The sequence below is a fragment of the Motacilla alba genome, chromosome 3 (genome assembly GCF_015832195.1).
Source record: "Motacilla alba alba isolate MOTALB_02 chromosome 3, Motacilla_alba_V1.0_pri, whole genome shotgun sequence".
In the NCBI taxonomy this organism is placed as follows: Eukaryota; Metazoa; Chordata; class Aves; order Passeriformes; family Motacillidae; genus Motacilla; species Motacilla alba.
This window is the reverse complement of record NC_052018.1, coordinates 49,821,452-49,841,089: the sequence shown is the minus strand read 5'-3', so window position 1 is coordinate 49,841,089 and position 19,638 is coordinate 49,821,452. Positions and strand designations below refer to the sequence as shown.

Here is a 19,638-nt window from a genome sequence, read left to right as displayed (position 1 = left end):
AATGGTTTGGTTTCATTTTTTTTTTCTGGTAGAAGTGTTAAAATACCATTTGATATAGCTAGCAGGGAGATTGACCTAATGGAGTCTTAATTTCCATGCATTGGTTAAAATTCAGTTACAGATGATCTTTTGAAGAAGAGATTTTAATGTATCTGAGAACTTCCATCATGATGTATTGGGTTTTTTCCTGGGTTTGGGATTTTTGAGTCACATTTTAACTCAGGAAGAATACCGTATTTTCATGGTTGTGCAACTGCTAATTGATGTAGTGACTGCTTATGTGTAAAGTAAAATTAAAATTTTATTTATATACAGATGTGTTTAATGCTGTTTACAACTTGGAAATGTGGAAGACATTCCAGTACCAAATAAGTGTATTTGTATGTAACATTTATCCTAATAATAAGCCAATCTAATATGTCATTATTAAGCTAGATGCTCTGGAACATTGGCTAACTTTTCTTTAATTTCAGGGGTTTTAATTTCTTTAATTTCAGGGTTGAATTTGGAAATTCAACCTACCTTTTTGTAATGAAACTTTAGTAGACTTGCCATCCTGAGTCTCAAGCAGCATTAGTTTCTAGTGGGGATTTAGCAAATAATGTGCTTTTGTCTATTCTCAATACAAATCCTAAGATTAATTTTGCTGTGAAGTATCTTTAGGTCATAATTAAAACTGAAGTTACTCATCCTGATATGAGTGCCCAGACAGAAAATACATACTTATTCTACCCTATTAAAGTCTGATGCATTAAGTATTTGCTGCATGCAATACTTCTAACTGAACGCCTATTCTGTATATATGCATTAATTTAGGTTAATAAACAATTGCACTGTAGAAATTAGAGTTAGAATTGGAGAGTGTTAAGTACAGGGGAAAGCAGGTGAAGTATGAGAATGCTTTCTTATAGTCTGTGGGTTTTTGTCTTTAAACACGATAACCTGCAATGAAACACTGTTACTGTGGTAAGTGTGGTGGGGCCATTTGTAAGCTAAAAGATTGGGTTGTTGCAAGAAGCAACTGTACAGTCTAAGCAGAGCTGGACTGAAGTAATTCAAGGTCCTGTGGGGAAATCATGGAAGGCTGCTGCAGCTTGGCTTCTTACGTACATATTAAGTACGTTTAGATTAATTATCTTCTCATGACAACGGTATAGCTGCTGCCTATTACATTTTATTAGCATTGCCTTATAGATGCTCATGATTATTTTCTGTCTCTCTCTTCCCTCCATCTTAGTGGAATCGGTCGAAATTGGCCATGGGCCTCTGGTGGAAGCAGCATTTTGGCAGAATTTGGGACTCTGCATCTGGAGTTTGTACATTTGAGCCACCTGTCTGGAAACCCTGTCTTTGCTGAAAAGGTTAGACTGCTCCATCAAAATCATGTTGTAAAGGATAAAGCACATATTCAGAGACTAATATCAATGGGGAGAGATTTGGATTTTTTCAGTTGTAAGCATTTGTCACATTTTCCCTAATTACCTTGGCGTGTTTTTGTATTAAAAAGTAAAAAGTCTCTTCAAAAATTATTCTGATGTATGTTCTTGTATATGGCCCCATAAAACACTTAATTTCTATTTATCTTCTACTTTAGTATCACATTAAGCAATCAGACTGTACAGCTTTCTTCAGTTCTTTACTTAATGGGGTGTAAACAAAACCTGACATTATATTCGGAATAATAACTGATGCCAAGAGAAAGCAAAGCACCATGGTGATTTCAACAAGTTTACTCTTCAAAATGCTGTATAATATGACTGCTGTCAGTGAGGTCAGAAAGCCCTTCCATTGCACTGACCTATAGGGAATATACTCTGAACTCTTTGGGGAAGGAAAAAAGAAATCACGTCCTTAGACAAACCAGTTGTTGTGCACACTAATTCTTCCAAAATTTGATAACATTTTATTCTGGATACTTTTTATATACATGAGCCATGGAAAGAACTCCTCCTTCCCTCAACTCCCACCTGAACAATTTTACTTTGCTTTTTGATATACTAATAGCCAGCAAGTCCTGTTCTTTATAATACACTTTATCATTTATCCTCTTTTTATTTCCTCATTAAAACCTACACCTGTTTTAATTTGTATTCTTACTGCAGCCGCCCCCTGTTATATTATCCTAATTATTGATGAGACTCCAAATGTTTAGCAGTAGGTCTAAAAGCAATAGTCAAACCTAAAATTATTATTGGGTAATGACTGAGTGGCTTTGCTGCAGGACCATTGTCAACATTGGAATAAATTTCGTGAAGCAAACTCCTAGCAATTTTCATGTATTTAGGGCTAAATTTAAGGACAGTTTCTCTTAAATTTGAAATGGGGAGGGGGAGTGGATGGGTAGGGGGTGGCAGCACTGAGGAATAGCCAGAAACAAATTGACAACATAACTTAATTATCTTCTGACATTTATGGTAATTTAATGCATAACATCTGTTCTACTAAGAGACAATGAAAATGTGTATCTTAAAAATCCTAGCCCATGGTTCTTCCACACAGTGGCATCGTGCTCTAGCTGCAAGATGCTGGAAATCTGTTTATGTAAGCTATTCTTAAAACCCTTTAGAGATTGCAATTCCAAAGCCCTCAGAGACAAACCGTTCCAGGGCTGGTACACTTGATAAAGAAGAAGAAAGACTGGAATAAGCTTTGCATGGACATATTCATAGAAGAACTCATTAACTGAGGCCTAGGACTCATTGCAGCCTGCATTTGGGCAATGAGTAGTGTCAAGATGCAGGAGGCAGTTTGTGCACCACAACAGAAAACCTTCTGCAGCTTGGTATAAGTTAATTTATCTTCTTTTTCAGTAGCTACTTCACTGGGTCTCTAGGCACTCGGGGGTTTATAATGAAGCTGTCAGTACCTTTTTGTTACAATTTCTGGCCTGCAGTGCTCGGGGTCCTCATTCTTCCAAGCTGCTACATTTGTTTTTCTGTGACTCCTAAAATGCAGCATAATTCATTTCATGTGCTCTGCAGTGGATTGTGCTGCTGGATGGCTCCAGCTGCTGAGCATCTGGACTGTAATTGTTTCCCCGGGCATCTCATTTGTAGTGAGCTCCTTAGCAGTGCCGGCAGAGTGCTCGGGGCTGCCTGGGTCCCTGCTGCTGGGCAAGCTGGTTGTGTAGAGCTCAGTCAGTTCCAGCTGTGCTCTCCTTTCCAGGCAAAACTCCTTTGCAGTGCACTTCCACATCTGAACTAGGTGATAAGCTTAATATTTAATAGCATTTCTGATTTAGGTATACAAGGAATATGAATGCTGATGTAGCTGAGCTTAGTTAAGGCAAATAGCCTCAGTGAATTTCAGCATCCTGTGGAGAAGGGGGATTCTCTGCATGGCAAGTCCTGAACTTTGGAGCCTGCTCCTGTTGTGTTGTTTCATGGCTGACAATTGACACAGAAACTCCAGATGTTTTTCGGGAACTTGTTTGCCTGATGATATCAGCTTTTTCAGTAGTGATATGATTGCCCAGAGGTGTTTGGGTGTGTGTGCTGAGTAAGATTAAGGGGGTTGTTTTTAGGCTTATTTACACTCCTGTATTTTGTGGGGAAAATGGATAAGTGTTCAGTGTTTTGTACCTTCGGCTAGGTAATGAATATCCGAAAAGTTCTAAATCGCCTGGATAAACCAGAGGGCCTCTACCCCAACTACCTGAATCCCAGCAGTGGCCAGTGGGGCCAGCGTAAGTAGCTGAAGTCTTTGCTACTATGACCTATCAGCATTCTCTTTGCAGTCATTAACTTCTTTCAGTCACTGTTACGTGTTTTTTGTATAAAAAGAACTGTTATAACGTATAGAAACTCACTTTATATCTGAGCTTCTACAAAATGTAAAAAATACTACAAATATTAAAATAATAATCTTACTTGCTATATTTTAATGTACTTCTTCTGAGCTTTCAGTGTGACTTGTGGAAGCAGGGAAATGTATGAATATGTATGACTTTGGAAAGGAATTTGTGGACTACAAAAGTCTCTTATTCAAAAATCTAAAGTGCTCTCTGAAGTAGCTGTATAAGGAAACATTATCAGCTTGCCTGAATCAAATTCTACATTTTCAGAGTTGTGTGACTATGCTGAAGGAAAAAAAGTAATAAGACAAGTCTTTCCAGTTAATCCCAGCTGTGATTTCTGTTGAAATTTAGTGCCACCAACTGAGGAAGCAAACTAAACAGAAATGTGTCATGGCATTAATCCCCTTGGAACCATTACTGAAGATACCAAAATTAGAAGGAAAAGACTATAAAATACTTGAATTACTTGAATTCCTTAGCCCCTTCATGATGACTGAGCCTTTTCTTGTTGTTCATTGCTTTCTCTGATCTCCACAACATGTTGAAAATCTGCACAGCGTGCAGGATCATGATTCTAGAGACCTTACTGCTTTTTTCCACTTTTCCTGCTTAGATTCAGTCTGCCACCATCCTATTCATGCAATTCTGTCTTTCTATTTCTTCTTCCTTACATTATTGAATAAAAACAAGTAAGAGATGCTATCATGGTCTGAAAAGATAGTGGCAGATTAGCTGGGCTCCTCTGTTATCAGAGTGTGAGCTGGTTGGGCGATGAAACAGAGGGAAAGGACTGGAGAAGTTTGTTAATACAAGGGTTTGTTTAGGATGTAGCTAAGAGGGAAGTAAGGTTCTGGACTCCTTATGGGACTGACCACAGTCTGAATAGATAATTTTCACAAAGGCAAAGACAAGTGGCTGCTCTCTACTGTGCCTCAGACAAATGCACCCACCATCCACTTCACAAGAAGCAAGGGATCCCCTACCCACTCTCCACCAGGCAGAAGTAGGGGACCTTAAAGATGGAGGGGAGCAGAAACAGGCAGAAACTGCTCAGGCTGGCAGGAGGATTCCATCCCAATACACCTCATCTTCCCAGGTGTCCTCATACAGTAGTTATGAGGCCCTGGAATCTGAGGACTGGGGAAATGAGAATGTGCACAAAGGCCCGTCCAGTTGGAGGGATCACCCAGAGTAAGGGAATGTTGGAAGGATGACTTTCCCTTGGTCAAAAAGGATTGAGTTAGAGAACATCTAGGCAAACTTTATATCCACAAGTCCATGGGACCTGATGGGATGCATCCTGGGGGGCTGAGAGAGCTGGCAGACTATAGCCAGGCCATTCACAATCATCTTTGAAGACTCACAGGAGAGGTGCTTGTGGACTGGAAGAAAGAAAATGTAATCCCAGCCTTCAAAAAGGGCAAGGAACATGACCCAGGGAACTACTGACCCATCAGCCTCACCTCAAACCCTGGAAAGGTGATGGAGAACCTCATTCTAGAGGCCATCTCTATCCATATGGATGACAAGAGTAGTCAGCATTGGTTCACTAAAGGTAAATCCCTCTTGACCAACCCAATTGCCTTCTGTGATGTGGCAGCTACCTGCATGGATGAGGGGAGAGCAGTGGATACTGAGTTTCACAAGGCTTTCGACACTGTCACAACATTATCCTAAGCAAACTCAGGAAGTGTGGCCTGGATGAGTGGACAGTGAGGAGGATTGAGAACTGGCTGAACAGCAGATCCCAGAGGGTCGTGATCAGTGACACAGGGTCTGGTTGGAAGCCTGTCACTGGTGGTGCCCCCAAGGATCACTACTGGGCCCAGTATTGTTTAACTTATCCATCCACTGCTTGGATGAAGGGGAGATGCTTCCTCAGAAAGTTCTCTGAAGACACAAACCTGGAATGGCCGATATTCCAGGCTGCTGGGCAGCCCTTCAGCAGGACCTCAACAGGTTGGAAAGATGGGCAGAGAGGAACTGTCTGAAACTCAACAAAGATAAAAGCAGGGTCCTGTACCTGAGGAATAATAACCTCAGGCACCTGTTCATGCAGGAGGCTAGCCTGCTGAAAGCAGCTCTGAGGAAAAGGGCCTGGTGATCCCAATGGACAGCAAGGTGGCCATGAACCAGCAGCGCCCTTTGGGCCAAGAAGGCCAATGGTATCTTGGGCTGCATTAGGAAGAGCATTCCCAGCAGGTCAAGTGAGGTGATCCTGCCTCTTTACTATGCACTGTTGAGGCCACGACTGAGGTGCTGTGTCCAATTCTGGGGTTCTGGACTCCTCAGTACCAGAAACAGGTCTGGAGATGGAGCAGGTTTATCAGAGGGTGACGAAAATGACTGGGGACTCGAGCATCTCTCCTTTGAGGAAAGGCTGAGAGAGCTGGGCTGGTTCAGCATTGAGAAGAGACAACTGAGAGGGAACCTTATCAATGTCTCTTAAGTATCTGAGGAGAGGATGTCAGAGAATGGACCAGGCTCTTCTCCAGGTTGCCAAGCAATAGGACAAAAGGCAACGGGAAGAAACTGATGCACAGAAAATTCTGCCTGAATATGAGGAAGAACTTTTCTGTGCAGGTGACAGAGCACTGGAACAAATTGCCTTTGTCTGGGAGAGGTTGTGGAGTGTCTTTCACTGGAGATATTCAAGAACTATCTGGACACAGTCCTGTGCTCTAGGATAACCCTGCTGGTGCAGGGAGGTTGGACCAGATGATCCATTGTGGTTACTTCCAACCTGATCCATTCTGTGATTTCTGTGATTTTATTGATTAAAATCTATTTTTGAGAGTTTTATGTCACTCTGAGTTAAAATGGTGTCCAAAAAGGTTGTGCTGCTCAGTTTATTTTCTCGTCAAGGCAAATTCCATTTCCCTTTACGAATTAGAAGTACACCTGTCATTTCTCAGTCTGCTATGCTGTGAGGCTTCCTGCAGGTCACTGTGCCACAAGTGACGGCTGTGGTGGCTCAGCATGCATGACCATCAATTGTGGTTGCATGTTGGGATAAACCCTGACATCCCTTTACAGATCTGAGACGTGTGCCCAATTGTAACACGTGTCGGTTCAGCACAGCTTTGCAAGACATAAAAACCTCCCCTGGAAGTGTTAATCCTACAGCAGTAGGTACTGGATTTAATAAGAGACAATCTCAGCACCTGTGAGACAGACCCAGTTAACTCCTTTCTTGGATTCTGTTAGCTACAGAAGCAGCTTTTTGATGCTTCATGAGAGCAGATCTTTCTAGTGGCTGAGGCAGCTAGTGGCTCTGCCTTCATATTTTAAAGCTGAATAAGTCAAAACACTTATTCTGCCTTATGGCCTTTGTTATTTCCGTATTTTTAATATAATTGCGTCTTAAGCACTCCTCATTCACATGAAATGCCAGTTTTTGTTAGTGTGCACAGAAAAATGAGTAGTGTCCATGAGCTTTGTTTTCCAATAGCATGCAGTGTTGATGTACAAATAGCTTCCCGTGCCTGTGAATGAATGGGTGCAGATGTTGAAGCAGGTCTATGCTGAAGCAGCAAAGACAAGTTCCATCTTGTTACATCTCTTTCATATCAGTCGCCTCCATTCACCAACAGTGATTAACTAATTTTTTCCCCACAGAGAAAATCAGAATGTGAGACTTGAAAAATATGTTATTTGAGATTGCATTTCTAGGCTGTTTTCAGCTGATTACAACAGAAGGGAGAACCAAACAATCAAGACCCTTAATTGGCACAAGACAGAAATATTTTCTCTTAAATATAAAGTGGAGAGGGAGGAATGGTTTCTGAATGTTTGTTCTCCAGCAGTGCTGTAGCTGTGAAGGCTGCTGATGGATCTCTGCCATTGTTCCTGTAAATTCATTTAGCCCTTGTTATTTTGACAGTAAACTGACAGTGATTTGCTGCAGCATGCGTCAATTGGATTTGTCTACTGCAATAATGTATATAATAACAGGGCTTATTATTGATGAAACTCTGCTTGTGCTATTTAGTTTGCAAATGTCAGAGGTTTCTATGGTAATTTATTTAGGAAACTGTAAAGGTCATTTAAATGCTGCTATTCAAAGATCAGCCTTTGATCACAGGAAATGTTCCCATTGTTTTAAGAAACCTTTTCTCCTTTTGGATCATGAACATTTAATTTAAAAAATGGTGTAGTCTTCCCAGAATTTCAATATATCTCATTCAAAAGAGGTTGGAGAGGGAAAAAAAAGCCTTTTCAAACCCAGGTTCAGTGGTACAATATACTTGGTAGGCAAAGGGATAGGATGCATTCAGGAAACTAATTTTTTTTTTTTTTGCATGTCAGGCTAGTGGAGGAAAAGGATGCTGCTGATGTAGTTGGAATAGACAAATATCTATCTTCTACATTTGCATGTCTTTGCAAGCTGTCTGGAAGGTGAAGGGAGGCTTTCCATGGAGAAAAGATACAAAGGGGTATAAAAATAAATTTGCTGAGTTCCTTTGAATTCTACCAACACAGGCATAACTTTGAAGTTAAGATCAGAGTTAGGTGTCAGGAAGTGTGAGCTCAGGATCACTAACCCTTCTGCATCTCACTTTATGAGTCTGGATCATCCCATGCAGGTTTTTTTGGTTTTCTCTTGGCCAGAATTTTGTGGTATGACTCAGGAACTTGCTGTGTGATCTATGTAATGACATCTCCATCCTGGATTTCTTGAGTGGAATTAGCAGATCCCTCCTTTGCTGTAAAATTGACAATTACAGATGAGAAGTCCTGGTAAAGCACTTCAAAATTTTTCACTGAAGACTCGATAAATGCCAAATCACTTAATTTTGCCAGGCAGCAACAAGTTTCAAAAGCTAACCTCTAGCTACTCTTCTTCACTTAATGGAGCTTAGAAAAACACTTTACATGTACATATAGTTGTAGTATTCCTTGTATTTAGGGGATCTGTGCTGAAATCATAAAAACCCATCAAAATTTTGCCAAGAATCTTTTAGGTCCCTGGACAGTAAGTGAGTGCAATCTTGTACAAGCAGCTGAGAGCATCACTAATTTGCCATCCCTGGTGTGACTGATGTTGGATGTCTGGCTTGTGTGATGTTAGTGTTTCCAGAGTCACTAAATTGTGCAATTGAATAATCATAGCGTCTGTAGTACCAGATTGTTTCACCTAGTAAGCATAGCGCAGAATAAAGCTGTGTCACAGCAACAATTCTCTGTAGATGAGGTGAAGTCCTTTTCTTTCCTTCCAAACCACTGCTGAGTTCTGAGAGCAGTCAGAAGTTTAAAAATGTAGTATTATTTTTAAACATATGGCTCAGCATTTTGAAATACCACTAAATAACCTGAAATTGAACTCTGCAGTAAGGAGCTAAAAGCCTTTGTTATGAAGTGACTTAAATGGAAAGTCAGTGACTAAAAGAGCAATGCCTGCACATTAAGGGAAAGCCTTTATCAAATCAGAGAACACTTTCTACTTTTTCACCTTTTTAGAATAAAAAAATAAAAAACTTAGTTTGACATGGTTTTGTATGGAATAGACTACATGAATTAGAATGGACACATATAAATTTTCTTCTCTTTGCCATGATCTCCTGCGGCACATTTTGGATATTAAATAACTATGGCATTTTAGGTAGATTAAAAATATAGCAATAAAATAAATATTCTCTGTATATACCAGTAAAGTTTTTCCTGAGGTTCCAGGCTTATGTTTATTAAAGATATTGTAGAAATAGATCATTAAATACACTGTTTCAAACTGTAATTGTATTTTATTGTCCTGGCTGAAGATAAAACTGCTGTTCAATCTCTTTCTTCCCTATTAAGATCATGTCTCCATTGGAGGGCTTGGGGATAGCTTTTATGAGTATCTGCTCAAGGCATGGCTGATGTCAGACAAGACAGATGAAGACGGCAAGAAAATGTATTATGATGCTGTTCAGGTAAATAAGACATTTAAATCTTCCTTTCCATAATAATCTAATATATAATAATCCTAAAGAGACAGGCTGTGAGCACAATATGAGAGATTTATGTATTTGCTACCACAGGGTGTTTTTTCAAAGAATTAGTTTCTGTTCTAAAAAAGACTTCTTCAAATAGAAGAGCTAGAGGAATACAGATACTGCAGGAAAGGGGAGAATTTTGAAGTCTAACTATTTTTTTCTTTTACTGCAATATAATCAATTGTCTCTGGAGGAGAGAAGTATAAAAGAAGCAACAAAAAATGTATCTACAAGTAGCCCTCAGGCAGACATTCAACTCTTTTTCCTGAGTCTTCTCTAGATAGAGTCTAGAGTCTAGACAGTCTTACCCTTTTCCTTTATATCCAGGAGGGAGTTCCTCTCTTGTGTTCAGTTCTCTCATGTGTTTCAGCCATAAAAAGTGTTTTGACTGTGGTCCACACATGGATCAATGTATTATGGTAGATAATTAGAAATTAAAATTGGGGTGTCGTTTCACTAGCTTTTTGGTATGGGAGCATATACTTGTCAGCTTCTGCAAAACAGCCCAAACAAGAGAAAGTTTTATAAAATCAGAAGTGTTCATACTTACTTTTCTAATGTATTTATGATCCTGCTGGTCTGCGCTCCGCTTTGCTATTTATGGTATTTCCTTAATATACTGTTTTGGGACAAATAATGGGATTGTGACACCAGATTGAGACTTGGGAAATATTCTGTTTAAATGCATATTTACAGGCTTTCCTTCCAATCCTGGGCAAATGACCTATTTTCTCAGTTCTTTGCTTTCATATATATAGATATATATTAAAAAAGAGGATAATATACTTCTTTTTTCCCTATCCTTTCATCCGTTTTGACTGGAAGCTGTCTAGGGCCAGGACTTTTATCTCTTATTAACTGTGTGTACCTACAGTGCCTCTATAGACAAGGCTTTGAGATGCTAAGCAGTATCTGCTTATTCTTTCATATGTCTGGAAACACACTGTCCCTAGGGAGGTCATAAGTCTCCTTTTACTTCCCATGCACAAAAAATGGTGGCATTAAAAAAATACAACCACGGTTGCTTATTGCAGCCATCTTTTTTTTTCATTAGAGAGGAAAGTCAGTGTGAAGATCTGAGGGAGGGTGTGATCTTTGGTGGTTGTAAATTTGACAACTAAGTGTTCTCTGCTAAGGAAATCTTGCCTTTAATTTTGTAAGTGCAGATTTGGATGCAGTCAGCCCCATCTTTGCTGCTAGCATGGTTTCAACTTCAGAGCAAAAGGTGGATCTTAAATTAGGTTTGAGTGCATTTGAGGCTATAACATAAGAACAGTGCTGTTGTTATAGCTCAGACATTGGGTTGGCAGCCAGAGAGAACAAACTGTGTGAAATTATCAATTCATCTTACCACAGAAGACATGCTGAAGCACCTCAAAGCTGCTTCTAGCCTTCTACTTCTGCTGGTTTAAAAACATCAGGTTTTATTGAGGTCTCAGCAGGGAGCAGAAGTGGTGACAGCCCCCAGTTCTCCCTGCTTGGATTTCAGCTGGAGGAGCAGAATCACCTGTTCAGCAGCATCACTGAATGTGACAGTATCAGTGACAGGGTCTCAGCTCTGCTGCATATGACTGTATTTATAGTACCTATTTTCTTAATGCTTTTTAGTAGTACTAGCTCAGAAACAGTCCGAGCATCATGTCTGAACAGAGTGTTAGTCTTTGAGAGGACTAAACACAAATTTCTGTGACTAAAACCAGATTTCCTTATGCTGCTGACTGTTGCTATTTCCAATATTTTCTGATCATGGCATTCCTGTTGCCTGTTTTCTGTACCAAAGCTGGAAGTGCACATGCAACATTAGGAGTTGCACCTTGAGGTTGTAAAGTAGCTTGTTCAGAAAGCAGCAGCAAAGTTTCAGCCTCACAAAAGCTGCAGGCCCTACTGAGATTCCAGGTTCTTCACTGGATAACTATCCTGATTTGAAATCCATCCTGGTACTGACTTCATTGCTATTGATCCATTACTTATCTAAATTAAAGCTGATTTAGGTGTCTGCACAAGCTGCAGTCTTTCTTTGCAGCTGAGGCTGCAGGGTTTGAGCATTCTGAGTCTGCTTGGTATTTTCTTAGAGAAATTTCCCCCAGTGCTCTCAGAATCTTTTTAAAACTATGCCAAAGGGAGCAGCATGATTATTCCTGGCCATTCAGTCCAGCACATACCCACCAGATTCTGAAAGAGTGATGTGAAGGCTTGATGCCTAATTCAATACCTTCTGCTATCCAGAAACCACAAATGAAAATATATGGTGAGTTATATAGTTCACTGTGAAAAGCTGAAATCTATTTAGATGGAGCTTAGGGGTTATTTTTCACATTGTTCTGTAAATCATATCTTAAAAAAAAATGAATGCTTTCCATTAGAATTTTTGTATCACCTATAGATTATATAATGGCTTAAGTTAAAAGCAGTAACTAAAATGTCAGACTCGATTTAAAAACTTTCTGCTTGCCATTAAAATGCATAGATGGCTGAAGCCATTTAAACAGTTTATTCCTAATGGGAAAAGGGACCAAGATAGTCTTGTTTTGAATACCAGAGCATAGTAGGAATGTATAAGGCCATCAGAGGGATTCATAAACTGTAGAATTCACACGAAAAGACAAGTGAATGTATTTTTAATGTAAGTTATTTTTTCTCTTTTGAAAAGCAATACAAATAATGTCCTGCTTCACATAATACATGAAATAAGAGATCTTTCTAAACTGGTTACAATGGATACCATGCAACATTTAGTTATGGAACAAATGTGTATTTTAGCTATATTTTGAAGAAATAACTGCCAATAGAATAATCCATCAGTCTTTGCAAGTATCCAGGACAGGAATCATCTCACTCTTCTCAGTTAACAAGCTGATCTCTGAGACACAATTGAGTAGGTTTATATGAGAACATGATAATTTAGAGCAAAAATGGACCTTGTGGGTTCACTTATATCTAGTCTAGCAACAGCAGTGTCACAAGCAACTGCATCAAATCCTCCCCTCTTAAATGTGTCAGCCCTCATTTCCTAAGCTGAAGGGCAATTTTCCCTCTATTCCTGTAAATAGGTTGTCTCACACTTGAGGCCTAATGGTCAGGTATCTTTTCCAAGTTTTCCCATTACATTGATTTATGGCCATTTCTGCACTCTTTCTGCATCTTACATACATATTTATTCTCTCTCTCTGACTCTACCTTCATCACTTTCTCAGTGTAGTTCTAGAGAAGTGGCATATCTAGAGGTTGTAAAGAGAATGGTAACTCACCCCAGAAGAACTTTAAAAGGAAAATGGAAAATCCTCACCAGCACTTCCCAAGCAGCTCAGTTCAATGCAGCCCTTGGTGGCCCTGTGGTTTCAGTGAGGTAAAGCAGCTGCTTTCTGCAGTTTTACCTTGAATCAGGGTAGCTAGCTCCCTTTTAGACATTTAAGATTGTTTATTCTTTCTTAATGGGTAACAACTGCTCAGATGATCCTAACAAGACAACAAGTGATTTCTGCAGGACATAGCACATGGAAGTGGAGACAATGGAAATGGCCAAAAGAGGAACATGTGTTGTGTGAAGCAGTGCCACGGCCACTCTGCCAGATTTCAACACCATTTCAGAAATTGCTGCTAGGCTGGGTTGCACAATTAAGCAATGCTGTCAATGCAGTAAACTTCTGCCAAAAGAGGAAAAAGTAATTTCTGGCCTCAGGATTCAGACAGAAAATATATAGAACTACACTGGGGGGGGTGGTGTTAATTTTTTTTGGCACATTGCTAACTTTGGAGGCTAGCTTTGATATATACTCAGTTTGCACCCTGCCAAAGGTAGTGACTGGGGGATTTGGAGTATATCTATTGGGTATATTTATTGGGGGATTTTGGGTGTATTTAAGTGTCAGCATTAAGTAGTGAATATTTTTTAGAGCTGTTGATTTCAGCCTTTCAGAAAAATTAAAAAAAAATCCATGGAGACTCCTTTCTCCCTGAAAGGAGAGGGAAAATGAAGTGTTAGCAAACTGAAAACATGATATTGGCAGACAGGTTTTTTTCATCTCTGGAGTTTTGTGAGGGTCTGTTTAACTGAGGTGACAGTCTGGTGGCTGGTTTGTGCTGACTGCAGTCTCCATTAAGCTTCTTGAAGTGGTTTGCTTTGTGATCATAGTGGTCTTAAAAACTGCGTAACTGATGTGGACAAGGACAGAACTGCAACAACTCAAATATAATGGTTTGTCATCCAAGGTAAAGCTGAAAGTGATTAATGTCTTGAATATTCAATACTTAAGCACTTCTTGACATTGAAGAAAATACATAAACGGGGCAGGCAGGATGCTGCAATAGCAGCCCACCTTAGAATGAAACAGTTGGTTCCCAGCATTCCCACTGCGTACTTTGTTTTGGGGCTTTTTTTTTGGTGCAGGAGGTGGGAGGCAGCTTAACTGAATGTAACTTAAATGTGCTAAAATCAATAAACAGGCAGTTTTGTCAGCTGTCATGTTTAAAATACTTATCACCCAGCTGCACTGGTGCTCTGCACGTAGCGATAGTATGGCTGCATTATGTAAGAACACAAGATTCATTACACTGAGCCGAGCACAACGTCCAGAGGACTCACTGCTCCTTGTTATTCTCTTCACTGTATTTCCCCTCTCAGCACGAGTTTTGAGACTCTCTGAAAATGCTTACAGAAAGCATCAAGGCTAAAGACAGGCTTCTGCAGATTTTTTAATTCTAAGTGATTTACTGATAAACTCATAATGTCTTAAGTTTTGGACCAGATAAAGTATTTATTCAAATTTTTGCTTGTTTATGGACTGTCAGGAGAAGCAGCAAGCTTTAATGTTGTTAGAAGTCTTTAAGGAGGATTTTAACTAGAAAGGTCTAAAGAGAAATTGTATGGGTTTTGCTCATGGTTTGGCTCTTTTCAGAGCAGCCATGTCCTTACTAGTCATGCTATTTTTCCTTCAGTTTTCTGACAACAAAAAAAAACTTTTCAGAATCAACAGATACCCTAGAGTATTCAGAACATGCACAATGTAACATTTTGATAGTGACTTGATTTGATTCATGCCAGACCATTAATCCTGTTTTAAAATATGAATAAATTTATCCTTCTGGTAACACACCACATTTAATACATTTAGAGCTAGAGCACTGGTGCTCTGAGAGACACCAATAGATCTATAGAGGGGAAAAAAGTAATGATTTTCAAACACAAGTATATAGTCAGCTTTCCCCTAGAACTTAATCATCTTTTTTATTGATCAAATAAATAGGTATCACAGATGTTAAATGTTTGCCAATGACTCCCCTTTAAAAATTTAGGTACCTCCATTATAAGCACTCATATTTCATTCCACATGCAAGCTTGTCTACATAACATGTCTAAAGTCCAAAAGAAGTAAAGTGCTTTGGTGCTTTTAAAATATTTCTTATATTTTGTGTTTAACCAAATGAAAGTTCTTCTATGTTCAGATTTCAGTTCTGGTTTTTAGAGCTCAGTTTAGTAAGCAGTGTAAGACTCTACTTTTCTTTGGCAAAAGTATTTAAATTGTTTATAACAAGGGCTTGAACTTCCTATTCCATCAATAAACTTTTTGTAATGAATTCACTGGAATTTGCAATAAGGGATAAATTTGATTAATTGCAAAGGTTGAGAAAGAAAAGTATCTATTGCATTAGATCAACTAAACAGAGAAAATTTAAGGGAAGTAAAAAAGTAAGAAGAAAGCAGACAATTTACTTAGAAACTCACAGAACGTAAACCCGCAGTAATCCTGACCTGCTGCTCTGTGCTGTTTCAAAGCAATAAAATGTACTGGTGCAAGCTGTAAATATTAAAAAATAAGTAAGCAATTGACATTATACATCTTTGGATTATTGGAAATAACACATGATAGAATTCTCTTTCATCCTCATGGTTGCTTCAAATGATCAAAATACTCTCTATGAAAATTCCTAGGGGAAGAAAAATATATTAAAAGTTTGAACAGAGATAACTTATGGTGCTTTGTTATGAAGACACCTGCAGAGTTGTAATTATCCCCAAAACAGACATTATAAACCCTTGAAACTTAAAATCATATTTCTGAAGTTTCAAATTTATTAAGGTATGGAAATATGGAACTGTCTTGCTGAGCAGTTTTATCTCCAGCTACAGTGACATCTTGAGGCGGGAAATGAAACCACCTGGGTTTTGTTAAAGCAGCAGTAATCACTGAAATTCATTAATCATAATTAGGAAGATACTGTAAAAGGAGAGGTAAAATGCCCAAGAGCTAGAGGTAGCACAACTGTGGTGTCACATTGCCATTTGAGGTTTGTAATTTGTTATCTCAGCTCCTCCAGCAGAGTTAACACTTCTGTGGCACATGTCTGTTTAGAATTTGTGCAGCCTTGAGGAGCAGATAGTTTTTCCTAAGAAGCCTCCACCTGTGCTCTGCAGGCATCTCAGTTAGTGTTTTTGTTATCTGTCAGTGTAATCCACCAAGAGAACACCTGTAAAAATAAGCTTATTGATTAGTTTTTAACTCATTTGAACAGAGAGATGATTCAGTTCTGGGCCTTCTGTGTTTCCCTGTAAACCATACATTCTAAACAACTCAAAGGGTAAATGAAGGACTTTGCAACCACAAAATCAAGTCAGGGATGGACTGAAGGGGGTGGTGAAGACGTCATTTAAGATGTGTGAAAAGCTTAAAGACGTGAAGAACTGAATGAATGAGAATGGTTATTTATTAGGAGGGTCCAATTCTGCCTAATTTTGCAAGGGTAAGAACTCGCAGTATAATGTATAGGTTAAGGTACAGGCTGATAAGCAGAGAACACAAAACATACAGCCTTAACAATGAGGGCAGGAAGGGGAGGAAATCAGGTTGGGAAAAACTGAAGAGTTTCTCCTTTATGCTGTCAATAATAGAGATTACACAAACGTGCAATTTGCAGTCCTGTAGTTGAAACCATTCCTAATGTCTCATTCACTGTGACAGATAGGCAAGGGCATAATTTTAACATGCAAACTCGTGAGGAAGATGCCAGTAGTAATGCAAGGAGCACCTGAGTCACAATTCAAACTGTAAAAAGCACTGTTAGTGTTTCTAATTGAGTGCGCAAGCATTTATACAGTTGTTGTATTGAAGGAATAATTTCCCACAAGATGGAGAAAAAGGTAATTTGGCTGAAGGCTTTACTGCAGTGGGGTCTGTAAGCAAAGCCTTAGGTAAAAGCTTAAAAAGAAAAATTGCCAGGAACTCTATTAGCTGTAAAAAGTTACTCTGGCTCTAAGAGCTTATGGGTACATGACATATTGTATGCCATACCAGCTTTACATGCAGTAAATGTATTTCTCTAAATGTCCATAAAATGTTTATTTACCTTTAGTTTCCCCCTCCTTTTTTGTCCACTACAGCCTCAAATCAGGTTGTCTCCATTTTTTTGTTTCAATTTTTTCTTCCACTCCCAGGTAGCATCTGCTATTGCTCCCTTTGGTAACATATATTTGTAGCTACCTTTCACTTGCTCAGAGCTCCATCTGGTCTGACCTTGAAAGCTTCCAGGGATGGGGCATCCACAACTTCTCTGGGCTACAAGTTCCAGTGCCTCACCACCCTCACAGGAAAGAATTTTTTTCTGATATCTCATCTAAACCTACCCTCTTTCAGTTTGAAGCCATTCCCCCTTGTCCTGTCACTACATGCCTTTGTAAAAAGTCCCTCTCCATCTTTCCTGTAGGCTCCCTTTGGGTATTGGTAGGCTGCAGTTAGGTCAGCTCAAAGCCACCTCTTCTCCAGGCTGAACAATCCCAATTCTGTCAGCCTTTCCTCACAGGAGAGGAGCTACATCCCTCCTCCTGATCTGAAAACAGTGCAGGAAGGAATAATTTGTAGTTGGGGCGCAAGTTGAAATAGACTTGCAATTCAAATAAATGTGTCTCTTGAAGTGAGTACATAATTATATCAAAATAAGAATAAGTTTAAGTATGAAATTCAGAATCAATTGTACCAGACAGGTACAATTCACTTGGGTGGATCTTTGTCACCACACTACATATTCTCCTTTTAAGATAACTTGTTTTACTCACTTGATTTCCCTGCCAGAACTGCACCCAAAGCACTGCAGATAGCAAGTAGCATTCCCCTACAGGAACATAGCCCTTCCTTCCTATCCTGCTCTTCAACTTCAGATTTCATGTCTAGGTAAAAATGCACTGTAACCTAGCGTGCTCTTAATAAAGATATACACACTGGCATAGGTATAATCTAGCACTCAGGGACCCAATATACAAAGCATGACAAGGCAGTCTGAGAGTCTGTAACATATCTAATAACTACCTCATAAAAATAGCTTTAAATAAGATGGTTACATAATAAAATAACTTTTAATAGACATATGTACTAGTTCTTAATAGGCCCCATTTATAAAACAGAGATGATTTGCTTTACTAAACATGAACACTTAAATTGGAAATATATTTTTGTTTTGTGACATTCTTGGTATCAATCAACATCAATTTGTTAGTTTCTTAACACCAGTTTGTTAGAATAATTTTAAAACTCTTGGAAGTCATCCTTTTTCAGCCTGAACTTTAATCTTGAGCCAAAAGAGAGGAAAAAACTTACCAACACTAACTGGTATCACAAAATCCATTTTTATACTACAAGAATCAACTCTGGTCTAGTTAATATAGTTCAAAAGTGCATCATTGCTGTTAGGTCAGGTAGATACAGTGATACTACATTCTGGTTTTCAGTCATTGCTTCAAAAAAAAAATGCAACATAGGTAAAATTAGCTATCAATCTATTTTTATAGTGGCTTACTTTTTAAATAAAATTCTGACCCAACAGCTAAGTGACTAGTAGAGTTATTGCCTATTTATAGAACTGTTGTTTTGGTGAGATGGGAGATACCATGCTGAAAGGTTAAATGAAATGTCATTAAAGTTTTTCTTTTCTCAACTTGGTTTTAGGTAGCTTGTTGTTAGAATGCCCAGATAGGTCTGAATGCTATTTCCCATAAAATTATTTTGTGTTTTCTCACCTTTCCCCTTTCACATCTAATTCCTCTTTTTATGGGTTATATTTTGCAGGTTTTTTTAAAAGCAGAATTTGTTTAAAGCACAGGAATTTTCATCATTTCCTTCTGCTTTAAAGTTTAGGTATATTTTCCAGTAGGTACCTAGTAGTAAAAGCATACAATCAAGGTGGAAACAAAGAGTAGAGGAGTTTTCTAAGCTGATAATGGCTCTGGATCTGGGCAGAAAACATCCTTACTAAGTGCTTTGCACTAACATTACTGCAAAACAAAGTATAGTTTTCAATGTGATGTTCTTGGCAGAAAAAAAAACCAACAGTATGTAAAAACTGCAGTTATTCTGCTGATGCTTCTAATTTAGAGAGGATTATTCATGCTTATAGGAACAACCTTTACAAATGCTTAAATGGGGAGAAGTAACGACAATCACTACTTTCTCTTTAGAAAACTTTTTTTTAAATCCTGGCTTTTTTGTTAATAGTTGTTTGTAGTGATATTTTTTCATGGTTTTTCTCTTGTATAATGCATGTTGAGTACTGTTTCTGGATCTTATGATTTCAACAGGCCAACCAGAGCACTAATGGACAGCTGAATGTATGATAGAGTTATCTTCTCTCCATCACTTTTTTAAAAGAGTAATGCCTTACTTTCTTTGTGGGCTTCTAATTAGTGTGCTCTTCTGCATCTCCTCTCTTGTTTAATTCTGTTCCTCCCACGATGGCAGGTTGCCTTCCTGGATTTTGTAATTAGTGACCATACATTGCTAACATCATCAACTTCCAGTTCCCTCTAGATTTGTGTATTTTTATTCTGCTTAGGGTTTGTTTGTTTTTTTTTCCCAGAGATCTCAGTGAGACCCTGCTCTTGAT

At 38.8% G+C, this 19,638-nt stretch overlaps 1 protein-coding gene across 1 annotated transcript in view; it reads left to right on the top strand.

The window, feature by feature from the left end:
- The window catches only part of MAN1A1 (mannosidase alpha class 1A member 1), a 142,465-nt gene that overhangs the window by 111,441 nt on the left and 11,386 nt on the right, over positions 1-19,638 (top strand). The window contains exons 6-8 of the mRNA XM_038134149.1: positions 1,238-1,361; positions 3,592-3,685; positions 9,593-9,708. Coding sequence (XP_037990077.1) covers positions 1,238-1,361; positions 3,592-3,685; positions 9,593-9,708 — 334 coding nt within the window. The remainder of the gene's footprint in view (positions 1-1,237; positions 1,362-3,591; positions 3,686-9,592; positions 9,709-19,638) is intronic.